This window comes from Martes martes (genome assembly GCF_963455335.1).
Source record: "Martes martes genome assembly, chromosome: 4".
Taxonomy (NCBI): domain Eukaryota; kingdom Metazoa; phylum Chordata; class Mammalia; order Carnivora; family Mustelidae; genus Martes; species Martes martes.
In genome coordinates this window covers 19318100-19338192 of record NC_137891.1, presented here as the reverse complement: position 1 = coordinate 19338192, position 20093 = coordinate 19318100, and the positions used below count along the sequence as shown (strand labels likewise).

General features: G+C 43.7%; 1 protein-coding gene across 1 annotated transcript in view; it reads left to right on the top strand.

Annotated features, from left to right (window-relative positions):
• The window catches only part of COL14A1 (collagen type XIV alpha 1 chain), a 216088-nt gene extending 203782 nt beyond the window's left edge, over window positions 1-12306 (top strand). The window contains exons 46-48 of the mRNA XM_080800436.1: window positions 8052-8129; window positions 9651-9806; window positions 11438-12306. Of these exons, the coding sequence (XP_080656562.1) occupies window positions 8052-8129; window positions 9651-9806; window positions 11438-11517 (314 nt within the window). The 3' untranslated portion in view covers window positions 11518-12306. The remainder of the gene's footprint in view (window positions 1-8051; window positions 8130-9650; window positions 9807-11437) is intronic.
• The last annotated feature ends 7787 nt before the right edge of the window (window positions 12307-20093 follow it).

The window sequence follows — 20093 nt, the reverse complement described above, 5'->3', positions numbered from 1 at the left end:
CTCTGCAGACACTGACCTCATCCCAAGGCCCTGACACAGCTCTCTTCTTTTCCAAGAGTCAAGAGCATCATATCACTTTTCATTTCCGCAAGGAATGAAAACAAGCCCTAGCTCTAATTTAAATATCATCAGCTGGTTGAATATTCATGCCAAAGCTGAAATGTTCATTTTTGAAGCCACAGAAATTGGCTCATTTTTCTATTAACTTTCAGTTGTTAATAATTTTCCTAACAGCCCATGCTGGAAATAATATAATGACATTGAAGGAAGATCAGTCAGAACTTGGGAGCTGAAACTGGTCGATGGGCATTTGGTCTGCTACTCTTGTGCCCATAAGATCATAGCATCAGTGTGCAAAACTGTGGAGACAAAAATCCAGGATTCCTGGTGCCAAATGTAATCCCTGTTTGTTTTTGCCATGCACCCGCTGATGGGACCAACCTGTGGACGCCTACACGGGGTTGGTGTGCACTGATGGGGTTGCCCCTCTTCATCCTCTCTTCTCCCTTCTCCCTTTATAGCCCCCGTGGTGCCCCTTTCACCTTCCTCCTCCCTGCTGCACTTTCTTCCCCTCTCTCACTGCCCAGATATCAGTGTATCTAATTTAGATGTGTGTGGTCGAAAGACCAGAGGGCCTCCGGCCAATATTACCATGTCTCTAACTGATAGAAGAACCTGAAGTCCAAAATATCCTGTTGTCTTGATCTTGATCTGGTAGTGATTCCTTTGACCACCGGAAAGCCCTTCCTTCGGACATGTCTTCCTTCGGCTTTGCTGGGAGACTAGCTCAGTGTTCATTGGTGGAGTTGAGCTCTGCCGGATTTCTCAGTCCACTTTACTAATTGCATTGTTTTGTAGCACCCAGCAGGGCCAGATCCATGTTTTAAGGGGTCTGAGGCTTCAGCCCTTTGGAGTTCCTTTTTGAGAAAAAGAAGGTGAAGTTACATACAGTTAGGTAGAAGGTATTGGAGGGGTCCTGCGCACACGAGGGGGAAGGGCCGCATCCAGACCCCTCCGTGTGTCAGGACCTGATCTAGACTGGCTTCTTATTCTACCACTCCCTGATCTGCTGCGGCCAGAGTCCTGCCAAACAGCTTGGAGTCCCCCGGGCACGCCCAGTTTTCTTTCATCTGCCAGCCTCTGTACGTGCACTTGTATCTGCCCTTCTTTGCGTGGCTGACGCCTGCTCTCGAAGACTTGGCTTCAAGGGTCAGCTGTATCGGAAAGCCCCCTGTGACTCCCCACGGATGCCTCGATTCTGTGCTTTCATGTGTTGTTGTAGCTCTTCTCACACTGCGTGATGGCTCTCTGTCCCTTTCCCTACTACGAGGTGACCCACTACAGGCAGGAGGGGTCCTTCTGGCTCTGATGCTCAGAGCCTGATACTGGAACTGGACCAGGCAGTTTGCTTTCAGTCTGCCCTTCTCCCTCCTTTAGCTGTGCGTCAGTGCCTCTCCAGGCTCCCTTCCCCCACTACTCCTGGAAAAATTCAGCCAATGGGAGCCTTTAAAAAGGAGTAGGGGGTTCCAGGGACACCTCGGTGGCTCAGATCTTAAGCATCTGCCTCGGCTCAGGTCCTTGGATAGAGCCCCACAGTCATCGTGTTCCTTACTCAGCGGGAAGCCTGCTTCTCCCTCTCCCACTCACCCTGCTTGTGTTCCCTCTCTTACTGCATCTCCCTCTGTCAAATAAATAAATAAAATCTTTAAAAAAAAATTAAAAGGAGGATTACAGGGTTCAAACAGGGTAGAAGTCAAGATATTTCTCCTCTCACCCAACACCTGGCTCCCCTGCAATTCTGGTTGTGGTGACAACCCTTACATGGCTCCTGCTTCCAACCGGAAATCTCTCCCTCTGCTTCTAGATCCTACCAGAAGGTTCTAGGCTCTGGGTTCCAGTCCCACCATTTCTTCCCATTGCCCCCATACTCTTAAAGATGAGAGTGACTTCTTGCTCTTGCTGATTTATAAGTTGCCTCATCATTTTTAATTGGCTTCTCAGTCTTCCATCACCCATGTAAACAAGTCCCTGGATTAATTTCTCTTTGCCTGAACTATGTAGAGTGCTTTATCTTTCCCTGAGTCCTGAATTACCCTTTCAAAGTGGATGGGCCGTTATTTTATAAAAAAGGCAACGAGAAGAAAAATCTCTTGGCCATGGTTTGCAAAATTCGTTTACATTGAAAACAATCATGTATAATCACTTCTCGGCCTTTTGGCTAAGATCAAGTGTGAAAACAATCATGTATTTTCCAATCTTTGTCCCCTTAACCGAGACCTTAGCCAAAACATGGAGTCCCACGCGCTGATACTAATGCTACAGGCCAAAAAGGTAGAAATAGCAGATTCTGGAAATTGCATGAAGTATTTAGTGAATTATGTCCAATGAATCTGCCACCTTGTGGCTAGGTACCTATCTAGTACATTGCTTCCAGTAGGCGTTCAAACATATTTTGAATGGAAAGCAGACTGTGCTTGCCATTCATTGTCCGCATTTCCTAGGTAACAGACAATATAACAACATAGCCGAAGCCCTGTCTCACTGTTTCTGGGACTTTTTGGTGCAGTGACAATGAAAGCATTGCCCAGCCTTTGCGTATCTGCCTGGGCATAAATCCTGGGAGTTGTTCGAGATGTCTGGGCTGAGAAACGAACTGTGCTCAATGGAGCAGCACGAGGCCCCAGTGTGGAGGGCTTGGTGTGGTCAGAGGGCAGAGAAATGAGTAAAATGTCTCTATTCAGACACCAGCAGGCCAAAGGAAATAGGAAATGGACAACGGAGTGCCAGATCCTGGGCATGTAGTCAGCGGGAGCCGGAGAGGGCCACTCAGCATCAACCCTGAATCTTGCTCAGAGCAGAGGGCAAGAATGCCAACTGAGGGAAGCAAGCTGAGAAAATGTGATAACCACAGGGCTGATTGCTGAGCCTGGGGCCAGAGCAGATGTGCAGACTGACCCAGCGGGCAGCTCAGGAAGCTTCGACTGCAAAGAACAAGACAAGACAAGTCGCCTGCCCACTTGGACTGAAAAGGCAGGGAGGGCAGTGGTTCAGCTTCTGGGCTTCGGTACCAAGCTGCCTGGGTTCAAATCGTGGCTCTGTTACTTCCTAGGTGAGGGCAGGTATCACAGCCTCCTTTGGGGTTAATAGTAGTGCCCTCCCCCTTTGTTCTTGTGAAGCCAAAATGAGCTCATGCATCCCAAGCCTCTAGCTTTTGGAATCTACTGCGGTCATTTTTAGACTTAGCTGATAAACTCACTGGCCACGTTCTTGGTTTGTCAAAGTCTGCAATAGAACTTAGGATTTCATTCATTCATTCATCTGCTTGATGTGTATTTCTTGAGTGCCTTAGTATACGCCTGGAACTGGGAATGTATCAAAGAGCTAGAGTGAACAGGTCTCTGCCTTTGTAGACCAGTAAAAGAAAATATTGGAGGGTCAGTGTTAGGTTTGTGGTAAGGGAGAACCAGGGAGCCCTGAAATGGTTTCTAACGAGGCTTTTAAAAAAAGACTGAATATGACAGAGGTACCTCTCTGTTGGGGGATGTTGATGAAGCAGGTGTAGGGGCAGAAGATACATGGGAAATCTCTGTACTTTCCACTCAATATTGCTGTGAACCTCGCAAAAAAATAGATTTATTAAAATATTTTAAAAGGAAGAACAGATGAATGGATGGATAATAATAATCTCTCTGATTATCCTAAATATTTTCGGCAACTCAAAAAAAAATAACTGAAGGTATTTTAATCTTATCTAAAATCATATTTTTGGAAAGTTAGAGCTTCATTTATATCAGCTATGCTTAGTTTTTAGAAATGGCAGAAATTTAATTGTGATCAGTTATATTCATCGCTAAGAAACGCCAGCACTGAAACTGCCACACGAGGAACTTGTTAGAAAAAGCAGTGTTCCCACAAGGCAGGCCTGTGAAAGTAAAAAGCAAAGCTCCGGGGTAAGGAATTTTGTTTGTTAATCCTTCAAAGGTCAGGCTTGCTTTTAACAGTCAGCTGCATGTTGGTGTAAACATGCAGTCATTCAGTTAGGTTTCTAGAACTTACTGGGCCACCTACCATGTGTGAGGTTTGGCTTAGATCCGACACTAACAGTAAAGAAGACATGATCCTTCCCATCAGCAGGCTCATGGTCTTAGGCTAGGTGAACGTGAGGACAAGCAGTGCAATGGGTAGGTTCCAAAGGAGGCACGGACAAGATGGAATCAGAGAACTCATTCATTCCTTTGGTAAATAAGTAAGTATCTGTAGGTTTCATAGTATGTGGAAGACACTCTCACCATGTCAGGGATACAGCCACGAAGCAGATCAATAATCCCAGTCCTCTAGGCTTCTGCTCATTATGGTTGCAAGAAGCATTAGGCTGGGTCTTGAAGACTGAGAGGGATTTATGGAGACATCCAATGTGAAACGGGTGTTCCAGAAGGAGGGGCATCCTGTGCACTCAGGAGTCCCAGTGCCTTTGTGGAGAAAACGTTGGCACTTAGCTATGGGGACTCCATCTCAACACTGAAGGGCTCCACCTTCAGCCCTCACAAAGAGATTGATGAGAGAAGCCTTATTATGGGTGATGATGGCATATTTTCTGTAAAGAAGGACTATGCGCAGATCCATTGCCTGCTGACATCTCACAGATGGGCTGACATTTTGGGACATCTGATTTCTTTCCTTTTAACCATGGCTTACAAGCTTCTCAAAAATATATGCAGGGGGCACCTGGGTGGCTCAGTGGTTTAAGCCTCTGCCTTCGGCTCAGGTCATGATCCCAGCGTCCTGGGTTCGAGCCCCGCATCAGGCTCTCTGCTCAGCAGGGAGCCTGCTTCCTCCTCTCTCTCTGCCTGCTTCTCTGCCTACTTGTGATCTGTCTGTCAAATAAATAAATAAAAAATCTTAAAATAAAATATATATACATATATGCAGATCTATTTTTAGAGAGCTGAGGTCTCTAAGCTTGGTCTTTCATTTCAGCCCTCATCTTAGGTCCTTAATTATTGATTTTTAACATGATTTTTTCATTCTAAGAAAAAGATTTAGGGGCGCCTGGGTGGCTCAGTGGGTTAAAGCCTCTGCCTTCGGCTCAGGTCATGATCTCAGGGTCCTGGGATCGAGCCCCGCATCGGGCTCTCTGCTTGGCGGGGAGCCTGCTTCCTCCTCCCTCTCTCTGCCTGCCTCTCTGCCTACTTGTGATCTCTGTCTGTCAAATAAAACAAATAAAATCTTTAAAAAAAAAAAAAAGAAAAAGAAAAAGATTTACAACCAAACTCAGGTGTCATGGACACGAAGTTTCCTTTGGTCTCAGAACCTAAGTGAACATATGGACAGATATTAATCTCTTAGCCTACCTGTAGTTGGAATGGATCTTCATTTCAAGGATAATCAAATCTAAAATTCCCTGTTAATGTAATTATATCCTTAGAATTTTCTCGAGACATTTTGAGGGGCTGGAATATTTTTGTGAGACTCTTACTCTCTTACTTTGATTTGTAGTACAGGTAATATCAAATGCCACTCATTTTTCTCTACATGACTAGAAAATTGAAACAACCAGAAACCCCACTGCCCAATCTTCCCCATCTTTTGCTTTCTCAACGAAGAAGCATGGATAAGTCAAGAAACTCTTTTTTTTTTTTTTAATATTTATTTATTTGACAGAGAGAGAGGGATCACAAGTAGGGAGAGAGGCAGGCAGAGAGAGGGGGAAAAAAGCAGGCTCTCCGCTGAGCGGGGAGCCCAATGTGGGGCTCGATCCCAGGACCCTGAGATCATGACCTGAGCTGAAGGCAGAAGCTTAACCCACTGAGCCACCCAGGTACCCTAAGTCAAGAAACTCTTACCAGAGAGTTATTCCTAAGAATACTTTCCTGCATATCCTCTTCAGCCTCATCGACAGCATCTCCTACTTTGGAGAATCATCCAGAAGCCATGTTGTTAATGTTGGTCCTTGAGTACCGTAAGGTCATGGGAGGCCTCTGAGTCACCACACGCTTAATCACGAGCAGGCTGCCATTAGTCATCTGTGTATTTCATTGTGTTCTAATTCTTTAAAAATTAGTGGTTCCCTGTGGGGAAAGTGATTCTCATTCAAACAGAAGAAGAGGCTAAGTATGGTGGAGTACATTGGCAACTGAGAGGACACCTACCGCCTGAAAAGTACTTATTCCAATTAGCCACTAAACTAAGAGCTAAACTGGTAGCTAATTGGGTAATAGCCAGTCGGTGTACCCAGGGTGCTTTTCTGTCTGAACAACTTGGTGAGCAATTGAGTATTACGTGTTGATTGGTCTGAGTATGTTGGGTGCTTTTTAAACTCAGATGAAATTATATTTTTATTCTTGAGAAATTACTGTCTTCCTTCTGGGTTCCTAAGACAAGAGTCAGACCCAAAACAAGAGGAGGCCAAGTGCTCAGCGCCCGGCTCTCTCCCTAAAATACAGGTCTCTTGTGAGCTCCGAAAATACCACTGAGGCCACGCAATAGGCGTGGGTGTGGGGGAGGCCTAGCAGGGGGTAGAGAAGCACTGAGGACTGCTAACAAAGAAGGAGGACTTTTTAATTTGTTTTTAAAGATTTAATTTATTTATTTGACAGAGAGAGAGAGGTCACAAGTAGGCAGAGAGGCAGGCAGAGAGAGAGGGGGAAGCAGGCTCTCCACTGAGCAGAAAGCCCGATGCGGGGCTCCATCCCAGGACCCTGAGATCATGACCCGAGCCGAAGGCAGAGGCTTAACCCGCTGAGCCACCCAGGTGCCCCAGGAGGACTTTTCAAAAAGGGCCACATAGACCTTGACCCCAGAAGGTGGACCCAAGGAACACAGCGGACCCCAGCGTTCATATCAACAGACAGTCGTTCTATGTGCCGTGTCGCAAAAAGTACCAGTTGCTCCCCAGTCTTTTTTAATTTTATTTTTCCAGCTATTCCCCAAGCCCATATTACGTGAACGCCTTTCTTTCTGGAAGTTATAAACCAAGACGTGAAAAGTGTCCTTGTTTGTTGTGTCTCTTCGTTTGTCTGGTGTGAATACACACTGCCTTTAGGAAGAGGGAGAAGCTGCTTGTAATTTTAAACATTTCAAATCCCTGGCTTGGTGGGGGGGGGAGTGCTCTCAAATTGGTTATTGTCATTTATTTATGTTTCCTTCCAGGCTTTGCCAATTCACACATAATTTCTTTGTGAGTCTAATCACATGCAGATGCAATGCCATTCTGCTACTTCAAAGCATTGTTGTACATGAAAAACAGGCACCAGAGACCTTCTGTGTTGTGAGCCTGGGTAACCCCCCCCCAACCCCTCCCCCAGCTGATGCAACTCTCTCTGGGACGGGTGGGCCACAGTAGAGCGTGTTCTCACCTGTCCAGCAGTCTTGTGATAGCTGTTTGGATGATGAGGTGGCGGAGTGTATGTTTCCTTGTTATTTTGTGGGGGTTTTTTTGCCCGCGAAAACGTATAGTTTGTTAATAGCACTGTAAATTATTTGGAAGAAGGAGTCTGCTCAGTGGAAAAGAAGCATGAATAGGTTTAGATTTTTATGGGGCTGAATCAGCCAAATCAAACACAGGCTTTCCCGAAGCTTCCAAGTTTTTAATGGAAACTCACGCTCTTCAGAACTTTGCTGCCTAATTATAATTCATGCCTTTTGCAGATACATTACAGGGTGGACCAAAAGGAAAATGTTAGCCACATTCACTTGTGATTTCTATTGTGTGACCGTGGAGCGCCAACTGCATACGTCCAACGGCCTGGTGCGTGTAAAGACACGGGCCAGATCCTGGCAGGCCGGACGCCTTCGGTAGGAAGGTGGATAGACTTACAGTATCGCAAATACGAACAGCGTGTTCAGCTACAGATCTAGCCTTCCTTATGTGGCTGTACAGAATTCACAGTGTCAGAATTTAATTTAAAAGTCTCCTGGGAACCGTAACCCCAAACCAACTCCTATCATTATCATTATCAGAGAGGTCTTTATGAAAGATTTTGCCTAGATTTTCTTTTAAAGGCTTTTTCTTTTTTTTTCTTTCTTTCCTTTTTTTTTTTTTTTTTAAACAGGTCTAACTGGCATCAAGGGAGAAAAAGGAAATCCAGGCATCGGAACCCAAGGTCCAAGAGGTCCCCCCGGACCAGCAGGTAAATCTTCCTATCTAACAGGAAACTGCAAGATGGAAATCCTAACGTTTTATATTCACGTGACATCACCGATGAGGAAAATGGCCTTGTTACATCCTGTATCTGATGGAAATGGCTGTCTTTCTTGGTCATTTTACTGGCAGGCCAATTGTTAAGTGACAATCCTCCCAGTACAGAAGCCTCAAAGGCTTCTAGCATATTCTGGGACCCTATTGGCTTCATGAGTTAGGCCATGCTAGGCTATGCTGTAGTAACAAATCAATCCCAAACACTTAGTAGATTGACACGATAAGGGTTTATTTTATAGTCCCCCAAAGTTTGATTTGGGTAAGGTGGCTTTCCCCCATGTTGGAACAAAAGGCCTCCAGGAGAAAGATAAAAGAGGCACATTGACCTTCACCTTCCTCAATGGACAATGACCTACATCACAGTGAGGCCTATTTCACTGGCTGGGACCAGCCACACTGTCTCCGTTGAACCACGTGGGAGGCTTCAAATACAGAGGAACATGTGGATGTTTGAGAAACACTCAGAGTTTCTGCCACCATGGCCGTCTTACTGGATGAGTTTCATGTCAGTTTTCAGTTTTGTGTATATTACTATGTGCTTTTACAATGATCTCTGGATTATCATCCTCGTTATTAGAATGGTAAGTTTGCAGTCCTGTTGGACATTTATAATCTGGTTTTAGCCACATTAAATCGAATACTTTATCAATTTTTTTCTTTCCATCCTAATAGTGATTTTGGAAAGTACTTTTCCTAGGAGGGATTCCTAATGGAAAAGAGTCACTTTGAGCATAAGTGCTCCTATCATTAGAGCTGGTGTGAGGGGCTGATCTAGCGTCACGTGTTACACAAAAAGGATGGTTGGTGAGCGTAGACTGAATGGGACTGAACCTACTTAGAGCTGCAGTGCTTTTCAAATATAAGGCGACACTTGTTCCTCATTTTCAGTAGAACTAGAGTTGAAGAGTTCATCTCCACTAGAGTTGAAGAATCTCGTTTTCCATTGAAGAATGCCTTTTCAAACACTATTGGAATCTAGGCCTAAAAGCAAACATTAAAACACCCAGCCTGATAGACTTCCTAAAATCACAAAAATTTCAATCTCCTATTTTCACTCAGTCTAAGTGCTCCGTTGATATAAGGTAGCCTAAAGAAATTTTGGATCAGTAGTTTAGGTCTGATTTCAGACTTTGCCTTTTTCTCCTGTGGGATAATTTCTTTCCCACTCAGGCTAATGTAATTCAATTACCTGGGGCCAGAAAGCAGGACAGACCATGAGGCTGAGACTGAGTGTGTTTGTGTGTGCATTTGTGCATGCATACCCCCGTGGGTGTGCTTGTCCAGCAAATTCAATTGAGGACTAAAAACTCAATGCGCAGAGAGAGACATCTTATCCTAAATGTCAAGATGTGTGAGGTGGCTTCTCTTAAGGGTTCGTTTCCTTCTTGGTAGTCTCAAAACTCACTCTGTGATGGTCAAAGACCGACTGTTTTCCTTTGTGGGTGCTTCTTAGGGCCTTCAGGGGAGAGTCGGCCAGGAAGCCCTGGGCCCCCTGGCTCTCCTGGACCCAGGGGTCCACCTGGTCACCTGGGGGTGCCTGGACCACAGGGTCCTTCTGGCCAGCCTGGATACTGCGACCCTTCTTCGTGTTCTGCCTACGGGGTAGGAGGTAAGTGCCAGCCCCTGGTGGGCTTTGAGCAATGTTTTGCTACAATTAGAACTATAATGATGAGAGTGCAATGAACAGTAGACCAATTATGGGAGGGAAGCCAAACTTGAATGCTTCATTACCTTAAATTATCCAGAGACCTCTTCTATAAAATGCACGTTATTATCGAGGCTATCCCTGCAAAAACCTTAAGAGGAAAATGAAAATAACAACACAATTAAATCTTCCTTGTTTACAAATGGCAGTCCACACTAACTTGGCCTCCGACCTCATATTTGGTCATTGGGGGACATATTAGAACTTTCTGGGTTACTGCTGTGTTGTGGTCCTATTTCACTCGTGCTTTGGAAAAGCCTCGAACCTGGGACTTCCCCCTAATGTGGAGGGCCCCTCAGATTCTTTTGGGTGACATTCTGCCCACCACATACCCACCATTTTTGGTGACCAAAGGTAATGTTAAGAAGAAACAAGAGTGACCATGCCTGTCCCCGCCGCATTACTAACTCCTGGCCTGAGATTGTGAAAGATAATGCTTCCTAAAAACATCTGCAGCCTGCATGTCGGCGAGTTGTGCAATGGGACATTTTCTGACATAGTCACTCTTGGAAGCATCAAGAGAGATGTTCAGAGACCGCTTTGGGGCAATAAACTTCTTAGTCAAAGAATTTAAGTGTTCTGCTTTAGGAGAAATTTAACCTTATTTTCCAGAGGAACTGGTCAAGAGTTTTGCTGATGTGTTTTTCTCTGTTCATCTCTTCCCTCCCCGTTCTCTCAAATCTCCCTGTCCCTTGTTAAGATCTGATCCCTTACAATGATTACCAGCACTGAGGTGGAGCTCTTCCACTCTGACTCCATGGGCCTGGGCAATTGGCTACGGATCCAGAACTGTCCTGTTGACCACCACCACCCCCCAGCCCTTGCCCCTAACCATGGGCACTCCGCTTCCCTGCCTCACCTGCTTCCCTACCTGCTCACTGTCACGTCTCTTGCCCTCCCTGCTCCCGACACATACACTGATAATACTGGAACTTAACCAAATCACAAGTGTCCATCGTAATAGGAACTGACAGCTCTGTATCCTTCTGGATCTTTCTGGATGTCGGTCTGTGACTGTGTGCCAAGAATTTATCCCCAACTTTTCTGTGTGTAATAGCTGTTTAAATGTGCCTTCTCCTCTTTCCTGTCCCCACACAAGATTGACGGGCACGTTCCTCCACCACCACCCTCCTCTCCCTCCTCCTCTAATGCCCTCCCTTCCCAACTGTCTCCTTGGTGATGGGTTTCTAACACGAGATCAGTTTTAAAAATTTATTTTTCTGTTATAATTCTGCTGAGATTCAGGGTTCCTTTTGTAAATAAAACACATACTATATTTAAGCAGTTGGCCGTGATTCTAGTTTTCTAACCGTTGCTGTAACAGGTCTGTCCCTTCCTTGGCTAACCATCTGAAACCTCACGGGGGAAGGCACAAGCGGCATGGTGGGTAATGGGAGCTAGTGCTTTCCACCTAAGCAGGCTTTCTCTCTCATTTATTGACCAAATCTGTGTCTCTTATGGACCCATGTGAGGGGAGAATATCAATTTATGGTTCCTGGGTCCCATCAAGTCCCCACCCCACTTTTCCTCTCTAGCTCCCCATCCTGATCAACCGGAATTCACTCCTGTCCAAGACGAGCTAGAAGCCATGGAACTGTGGGGTTCAGGCATCTGATTACCCTAGGACAAATTTGGAGACCAACCTCAAGAACTCTTAGAGAAACTTATTCAAGAAGAATGTCGTTATGTGGTTTGTATGCTACCTTTGGAGGGCTTGTCTCACCAGCCTAAATTTCCTTGGACATTGTTAATATTGGTATTATTAGCAAAAAAATTATATTTTAAAAAATCTCCTTCATCTATGACACCACAGGATTTATTTCTCCTTGTTATTTTAATGGCATGCCAGATTATTTGTTTTTCCAGAGAAGAGCGCTCAAAGGAAAATTGGCAAAAAAAAAAAAAAAAAAATGTTGAACTCTGGAATCTTTTCTGTGTTAGATGATCTCAAGTCCTAAAATGCATCAAGACAGCTACGATTGTATTCAAAGGAAATGGGGCCCTAGCAGAATAAGACTTTAAAGAGATCCAAAGATTGTGCCATTTATCCCTATCTCCTGTGGCCTTTCTGAAAAGAAAAATGGATGTTATTGGAGAAACTACCTCTTGATTAACTGTTCTTTCCAGCTCTGAGATCACTTGGTACCTCGTTTCACTGGTGTCTAAGAATATGTATCAGAATACAACCTTTCTGAGTTTGGTGATTTTAAAAATAGATTTAGTATTTTCAGTGGCTTGACATGTAAAATCGTGACTTTCCACCAGTTCTGATGCAAAGAGATCCAATTTTGATGAACGACTCATCCAGCGATATTCCAAGGCTTGCCCTCTTTATCTACATGGATTACTTTATACATGCAGATACGTTTTTTTTGCAAACCCATTTCCATTCTCTTTTATAAGCAAATAAAAATTTAAAACAACATATGTGGATTCTTTTTACTGCATTAATGTCACCCTAAACTTCTATAGTCTTAGCTGAGTTTCATTTTATTTTTTAAAAGATTTTTTTTATTTATTCACTTGAGAGACAGAGAGAGCACAAACACAGGGAGAGGCAGAGAGGGAAAGGGAGAAGAGACCCCTGCTGAGCTGGAGGTCCGACATGAAGCTCCATCCCAGGACCTGGAGATCATCACCTGAGTCAAAGGCAGACACTTAATCATGTGAACGACCCATGCACCCCAGTCTTAGCTGAGTTTTAACCAGAAAAACAAGAGTTGGCTTCCTTTAAATGGGTATTCAAATTTTCATTCATTCATTCATTCATTTACTCATTCTGAGTGTAGTAAGAAGCGTAACAGAAGAAGTGGTTGATTTGGGCCAAAGAGACTGGTAGAATTTTTTTTTTAAGATTTTATTTTATTTATTTGAGAGGAGAGAGAGAGAGGGAAGGAGCACGGGGAGGGGCAAAGGGAGAGGGAGAAGTAGACTCCCCACTGAGCGGGGAGCCCAAAGTGGGACTCGATCTCAGGACCCCGGGATCATGACTGGAGCCAAAGGCAGTATCTTTACCGACTGAGCCACCGAGGCACCCCAAGACTGGTAGAATTTTATGACTCATATATAACCCACAAGAAAATACAAGACTGGTGCTAAATAAATGTTCTCCAATAACTTACCAACAGTTGACTGAAGAGCCATCTTTTTTCTAGTATTAAGAAGAGTCTGAAAAACTCTAGAAAGGAAGAAAGGAAATGAGATTGAACCCAACACACTCTAACACCTGAGCTATAATATATCCTTTGCTCACAAAGGAGGAAAAATCCAGATACTTGAGAAAGATTTCAGTTCTATTATTTGCTTGTTGAAAATAAGATGGAAGAGAGTCGTAAACTTAGTGTATGCTCCTTTTCCTGGAGCAGCTCCCTAAGGAACAGATCATTTTAAAGAGTAGAAATGGGGTCACTTATAACCAAAAGTTGGATTCTTCCTGGATCAGTAAGGTCTTCTGACCTTCTTTGGTTTCCTTCACTAAACAGATCTGATTTAAAACCTTTCCAGCCAAAGGATTCAAACAGTTCTACTTATGTGCCTTTGGGGATTCAGGCAAAGAGTTTTTTGGTGCCTTTGCAGGAAATGAAAGAAGACTGTGAGCAGATAACCAACAGCTGTTCCATTTTAGTTATGGCAAATCATTCCACATGTAGGAAGAAGGACTGATGAGACAGAAAGCTTGCACAAGGTTGATCAGGATGACTAGAGCCAGAATCACTTAAGAGAACTCTGTAAAAGACTAGGTTATGTCATTAGTCACTTCATACCTTTGTGTTAGATTTCTTTTAGTCTTTTAACAGGTGAGTAGAGAGAATATTCTGTGTGCTTGGCTCTTGGAAACGCCTAGTCTAATATCGTGCCACGGTGAGGACTCTCAAAGTCTATAATAAATGGTGAAGTATAAACCAGCAGAGGTTCTAATCCATTCGTATCATTCTTGAGTTGTGCAGATACACTTGGCTTTGATTTTACTGGATGGTCTAAATCTGTTTATTTTAGCTAGAGGAAGGTTCTATTCGTTTGGAATGTGTCATCCCTTGGACCCAGTATTTCAGATTTCTATTGAGTGAAATGTTCAAAATAAAAGGTGTGGGGCACCTGGGTGGCTCAGTGGGTTAAAGCCTCTGCCTTCGGCTCAGGTCATGATCCCAGAGTCCTGGGATCAAGCCCCGCATCGGGCTCCCTGCTCAGCAGGGAGGCTGCTTCCCCCCCCTCGCTCTCTGCCTGCCTCTCTGCCTACTTATGATCTCTCTAAAATAAATGAATAAAATCTTTAAAAAAAAAAAAAAAAAAAAAAAAAAAAAAGGTGTAACAGATTCAGGACTTTGGTGGGTACAATAAATTGCCTTGTGAAAAGCTGATTTTGAATTGCATTTTTATTGCCTCACCTATTTTGGCAGGAATATACTTATATCTTAATTTATAGTTTATCCTCTTTCTGAAGGAAAACATTTCTCATATAAAGAAAAACATTACTTTTCAGAATTCTCACCACTTCGATTAGAAACTCTCAATGACTTGAGAAATCGTCCTTTTAGGGTAGTATCTTGTATTCAGGAAAACCTCAATTTAATTGCAGGACAATGCTCCCCCTTTCTTTCCTACCTCCTCTGCCCCCTCCATCCTCTTCTAACTAATCTTGCTCTGTACTGGGAGCTGTTTTCGTTCTTAGGGTAGAAACACTAATAAGAAAAATGTGGGCTTGTCCTCATGGAGCTTCCTTTCTAGTGCTAGAGAAAGACGGGAAATGAGTGTATCAAGAAGCAAATGAATCTCAAATTGTGTCAGATAGTATGAAAGACACAGGAAAAGTGCTGAGAACGGAATATGAAGAGGATATAAGGGCACATCTGCTTCCGTCTGGGGGGACAGAGACAGCCTCTGTGAGGGGCTGATGTTTAAGCAGAGACATGAAGCTAAGAAAAGGCTTGGGAGGAGAGTCCAAGCCAAGATCTCGTCACATACAAAGACCCTTTGTCAGAAGGGTGCTTTCAAGTTCAACGAGCTAAAAGGGTAGTGTGGCAGGAGAGTGAACAAGATAAGGCTGACACCAGAGTAATGTAGGCAACGGCCCAGTTAGTGATTTAGATTTGAGGCCATCACTAGCTTAAAACATACTCCTGATTACGTCAGTCCTCTGCTGAAACCCATCAATTGTTTCTCAGGGAACTTCAAATCTCGGTCACTAACTGGCACACTGCCTACCTTGGCCTAAGGCTTGAAGACTTGGATCTCCAGCCTTATCTTGTCTCCGACAGAAATAGTGTGGAACAAGGATGAGCCAGGACATGAAGGACGGTTTCCCTGCTCTCTTCGGTAACCAAGAAATAGATGCACATTGTGTTAAGCTCTTGAGACATTAGGACCTGGAAGAGCCATGTTGCTGAACTTCTCTTCTGAACCTGCCATTGAGCAGTTACTCTAGGCCGGGCCTACTCCAAGGGCTTTAAAGTCAAACCAGTGAGGTTGGGTTCTACTCTGCTGCGGTAACAATTTCTTTGCTACTTCCATATCAACATGTACCTCCATGATTGCCGAAAGAAGAGAAGAGAGGCCATGGAGAATCATCTCCCCCAACTTCCTCCAGAAGTGACACACATGGCTTCCAGTCATATTTTATTGGTCTATGTAAATCGCATGAACTCAGTGAACTTCATCGGGGTGAAGTATAATTTTCCCACATGCCAGGAAGCAGACAAGAACCAGAAATATTGGTGAGAAGCAATAAAAGCTACTCCTTAGGTTTTAATCATTTGATCATCACTGCAACCAAAAAGCTAGTTCACTGTTGTCTTGATTGTCCTGGTGAAGAGACAGCAGCACAGAAAAGTTAAGTTACCTACCTGAGAACACACAGCTAGAAAATCAAAGGTAGACATTCTGACTCAAAGTATCCCCTCTTTATCTCTGGGCTACTCTGCCTCCACATATTGGTAATTCTTACACTTTAATGGCAAAAAGGGATGGAGATAGGGCTTATTCAAGTACAGATTCCTGGGCCCTGAGGAATCCCCAAAGACTGTGCTTCAGTAGTCTGGGTTAGAAACTCTGCACTTTTTTTTTAACCAAGCACCTCAGTGAACTACAGTTTGAGAAACACTATTTTGACATCATTCTGGTTGCACAGTGGACAATGGGTTGGTTGGAGGAGATCACAGTAGATGAGGCAACGATGAGTCACACCATTGTCATGGTCAGATGAAAGCTTGTGGAGGGGGGCGCCTGGGTGGCTCAGTGGGTTAAAGCCTCTGCCTTCGGCTCAGGTCATGATCCCAGGGTCCTGGGATCGAGCCCCGCATCGGGCTCTCCGCTCCGTGGAGAGCCTGCTTTCTCCTCTCTCTCTGCCTGCCTCTCTGCCTACTTGTGAGCTCTGTCAAATAAATAAATAAAATCTTAAAAAAAAAAAAAAAAAAAAAAAGCTTGTGGAGGACTGAACCAAGGTGGTGGAATTGACAGGACTTGTTAGAAATGGAGACGAGGAGGAGGGACATGACTAGGATGACCCAGGTGTCGGGCATAGGTGACTGGGACTGGGAGATGGAGACATCTCTCCCCCCCGGGGAATATCAGATTTGGGGCAGGGAAATGGAAGAGTTCAGTTTAGCAGAGAAACTGAGCGTGAAGGGCTAAGTAGGTGATTTGGAGCCTCAGAGAGTCATCTGGGTCAGAGACATATACTTCAGGGTCATGTACATGTAGGTAGCATTTAAAGGCCACAGGAATGAACGAGATCCCCTGGAGATTTTTGCCCATCCTTCTCCCCCTCTTTCATTTTTGTTTACGCAGACTCTTCAACCGGTTTTTTTCCTATTCTCTTTTGAAATATATCTTCCAGCCAAGTAGTCTTCCACTACAGCCACAATGAACTCGTTGCAAAACTCCTGATGCATGTTCTCTCTTGTTTCTCTTTGACTCCTTGCCTATTTTTCCCCCACTTGGAAAGCCCTTTTCTGCCCCACCTCAGTTTAAATGACGTACTTATATTTATACTCAACCTCCAAAACTCACCCAGGTTCCTCTTCCAATTTGAAGCCTTCCCTGAAACCCACCATGACCATCTGGACAACCTTGACAACCATGACATCACAGTCCCCTTTTCTAGTTAGTTCTTTAATCTCTGTGCCCCCATATTATTTGTGTGCGTTGTCTAGGAGTTCTTCAACTGCCCACAGTGTGCTTAGCACTTGGCAGCTGCTCAGTACACGTCTGTAGAATCATTTCATCCTGGCACAGTTTCATTTACAACCTGCCTGCAGTAAGAAGAATTTTCTCTCTATATTAGCGATAACATCTGGGAGACAGGAATAATGTCTGGGAACAAATGATCTATAGTTCTATAGGGACTTGCAAATTGAGATCTAGTAAGTATTTCAGAATCTGAGGAAGAGGTAAATAAGCCATGTCTTCCTGTAAATCTAGTCATTCATGGGCTCATGTACTCGTCCCTCTCTCTGTGCACCAAGCATGCATCCACCCTTCCATCCGATTTGAAATTAGTATCTGCCATGGGTTCAGCCATGGATTGGAGAAGATGCTGGAGAAGAAAAGATGAATACGGAGTCATAGGAGCTTCCTCGCCTCCTGCTGGAACTGGGAGCAAGTAAGCTCATTTGTATCCGATTGTGGAAGATCTATCCCAGGCTAACATGTTCGGATTTCTGGCTGACAGCAGTAGGAAGCCAGTGGGCACCTAAGCAAATGAACCATCTGGTTGTGCTTATTTTTTGGAGGCAAAATTTTGATAGAGTGTGTGTGACAGACTGGTGTCAGGGAAGATCAAGGAAGGAAAAAGACATTGAATGAAGACTTCCCATTTGCTAGCTTCTGTCCTAGGTACCTTATATTCAGTTGATTTGCACAAGTTACTCCAAGTATTGCCTTTTTACAAAGGATCGTGTAAGGTGAGTAACACGTCCAATGTTACACGCATACATAAAAAAGGCAAAGAAGGGATTCTTATCTGGTTGCCGTCATAGCTCATGGCCCCTAACCTGTGTATCTCATGCTGCCTGTTGCCGTAGATCGGATGGCAAGGGCCTGCCCCCCACAGCCCTGCAAATGGGAATCGGAGGAGGGGCCAGCTTTGAGAACTGATGAGGAAGTCTGATGAGCAGAACTCCATGATTGATGGGGTAAGGGGGGACGGTCACAGGCAGAAGGTAAGAATGGCTTCCGGATCTTAAGTTTGGGAGATAGAGCAAAGGGTAATATCTAAATGAGATAGAACCTTGAGGAAAAAGAGTAACTTCAGCACGGCACATTGGCTTTTGAGGTTTTTTTGCATTTTCCAGAGTAAGTACAACATGAGCAGACAACAGGGATTTAAGAAAGACAAAACAGGGTGGGATGATTTGGGATGACTAATTTAAACTACAACAGCCGGGCAGGACTTAATCTCCTTGGGCTGTCCCCAACCGAAGGGCGGTTCAGATGCAGAGTGGAGGTTTCCAAGGTGTGAACCAAAATATTTAGTTCAAAAAAAATCATAATGTCATATTCTGATTTGATGTGGCCTTGGAAACATTGACGTAAAAGGTTCATTTGGGCTGGACAAGCTCAGAGTTCAGAGAAGTCCTTTGTTACAAAGTCCGGGTTCTTCTTGACTCTTTAGAATTACTCTGTCACTAAGAAAAATTAACTACAGGAAAAGCAAATTACTGAACAATATATGTTATTTATTTATTATTCTGCTCATCTATCCATAATGAAAGATTGGGGTGAATAAATTCCAGACACTTAGCCATGGTTATGTCCTGTGTACAGGATTTTGGGGAGCTTTGTTTTTTAAGTAAAGTATTAATTTCACTAAAGTGCTGATTTTTGACAATACTGTGCAACAAACATGTGCTCTCGGAAGCTTAATACTTTACAGGAAAATCACAAAAGATTTTAAAATAAAATTCTGCTTTATAAAAACTTCTTAATATCCTCATCATAACTAATGACTTGGAATAGATGAAAAATGAGTCATTTTAGACTATTTAGAAAGATCATAGGCAACGATAATTTTAGAAGCAGAATTAAATGGGCAGGAGGCTAAACGCATTACCAGGAGTGGTGGAATGATTTTCTTGTTTTGGTAGCATTTGTAAATGCATAAACGTTGGTAATGATTTATTTTTTTCTCTGTATCTTGCTAAGTAATAAAAAACATATGCTGGCATGACTTGCCATATTTTGTTAGTTGTTTCTTTGTTTAATTGTATTTTATCTCACTGATTAGAAAAGATCTATGATCCATGTGGTGAAATTCAGCTTCATTAACTTAAGCTAAAAGAAGTTTTATAATGAAATCCAGGGAAGTAAACATACCTTTTTTTTTTTTTTTTTTTTTTTTTTTTCAGATCTAAGATGAATGTTGTTGGTAACAGAGCAAAACTAAGCGAGCCCAACAGCAAAGAGAAGTATAATTACTGAAGACATTTATCTCCATTTTTCATTCTCCTGTCATCTGGCCCAAATCAGTGAATCCTGATGAAATTGTATCCCTGTTATGCACTAAAAACCATGTCACAAAATCATTAACCAGCTCAGCTTTCACTGTGAGGAATCATTTTTCTTTGGATGTGTTACTGACTCGATGTATTGAAGAGAAGTCAGTTCTTAGAAAACGCATGTATTTTCACTCTACCTGTCCTTTCTCATGTCCTGCTCACAGGATACCTGTGAACTGGCAAGTTTGGAGCCGATGGGGTTAGACTTCACAAACTGAGTTCTTTTTTCGCACATTCCAGCTCTCCTATTTGGACACCCCGAGTAGAGGGCTTGCTAACTAAATCTCCGTTGTCCACTGGCTGCCTGCTCATGTACTCGGAGCACAGCCAACGGGTTCTATTCCATTGTCAAGTGTGAGCATGTTTTATCAAACCAGGACAGAGCCACAGCTCTCATGACTGAGAGCAACAGAAAAGCTGGAAAGAAAATAGATGTGACTCAAAAACTGGTTGTGCAGGGAGCAGTAACCTGTCCACATTCTACAGGTTTGGGGAGATTTACTTTTCTTTTCCTGAAATATCTACCATTCTGTAGCTGGGTGTTTTCCGAAGGAATTGGAAATATACCTGCATGGCTGAAGATAGCGTTCAAGGATGGGGAGTGATCTAAGGGACCAGGAACCCAGCAGCTTGGCAGTGTGGAAATAGGCTGATGGCTTCTATCATCATATTTCTAGACAGCAGAATAATGACGTTTATG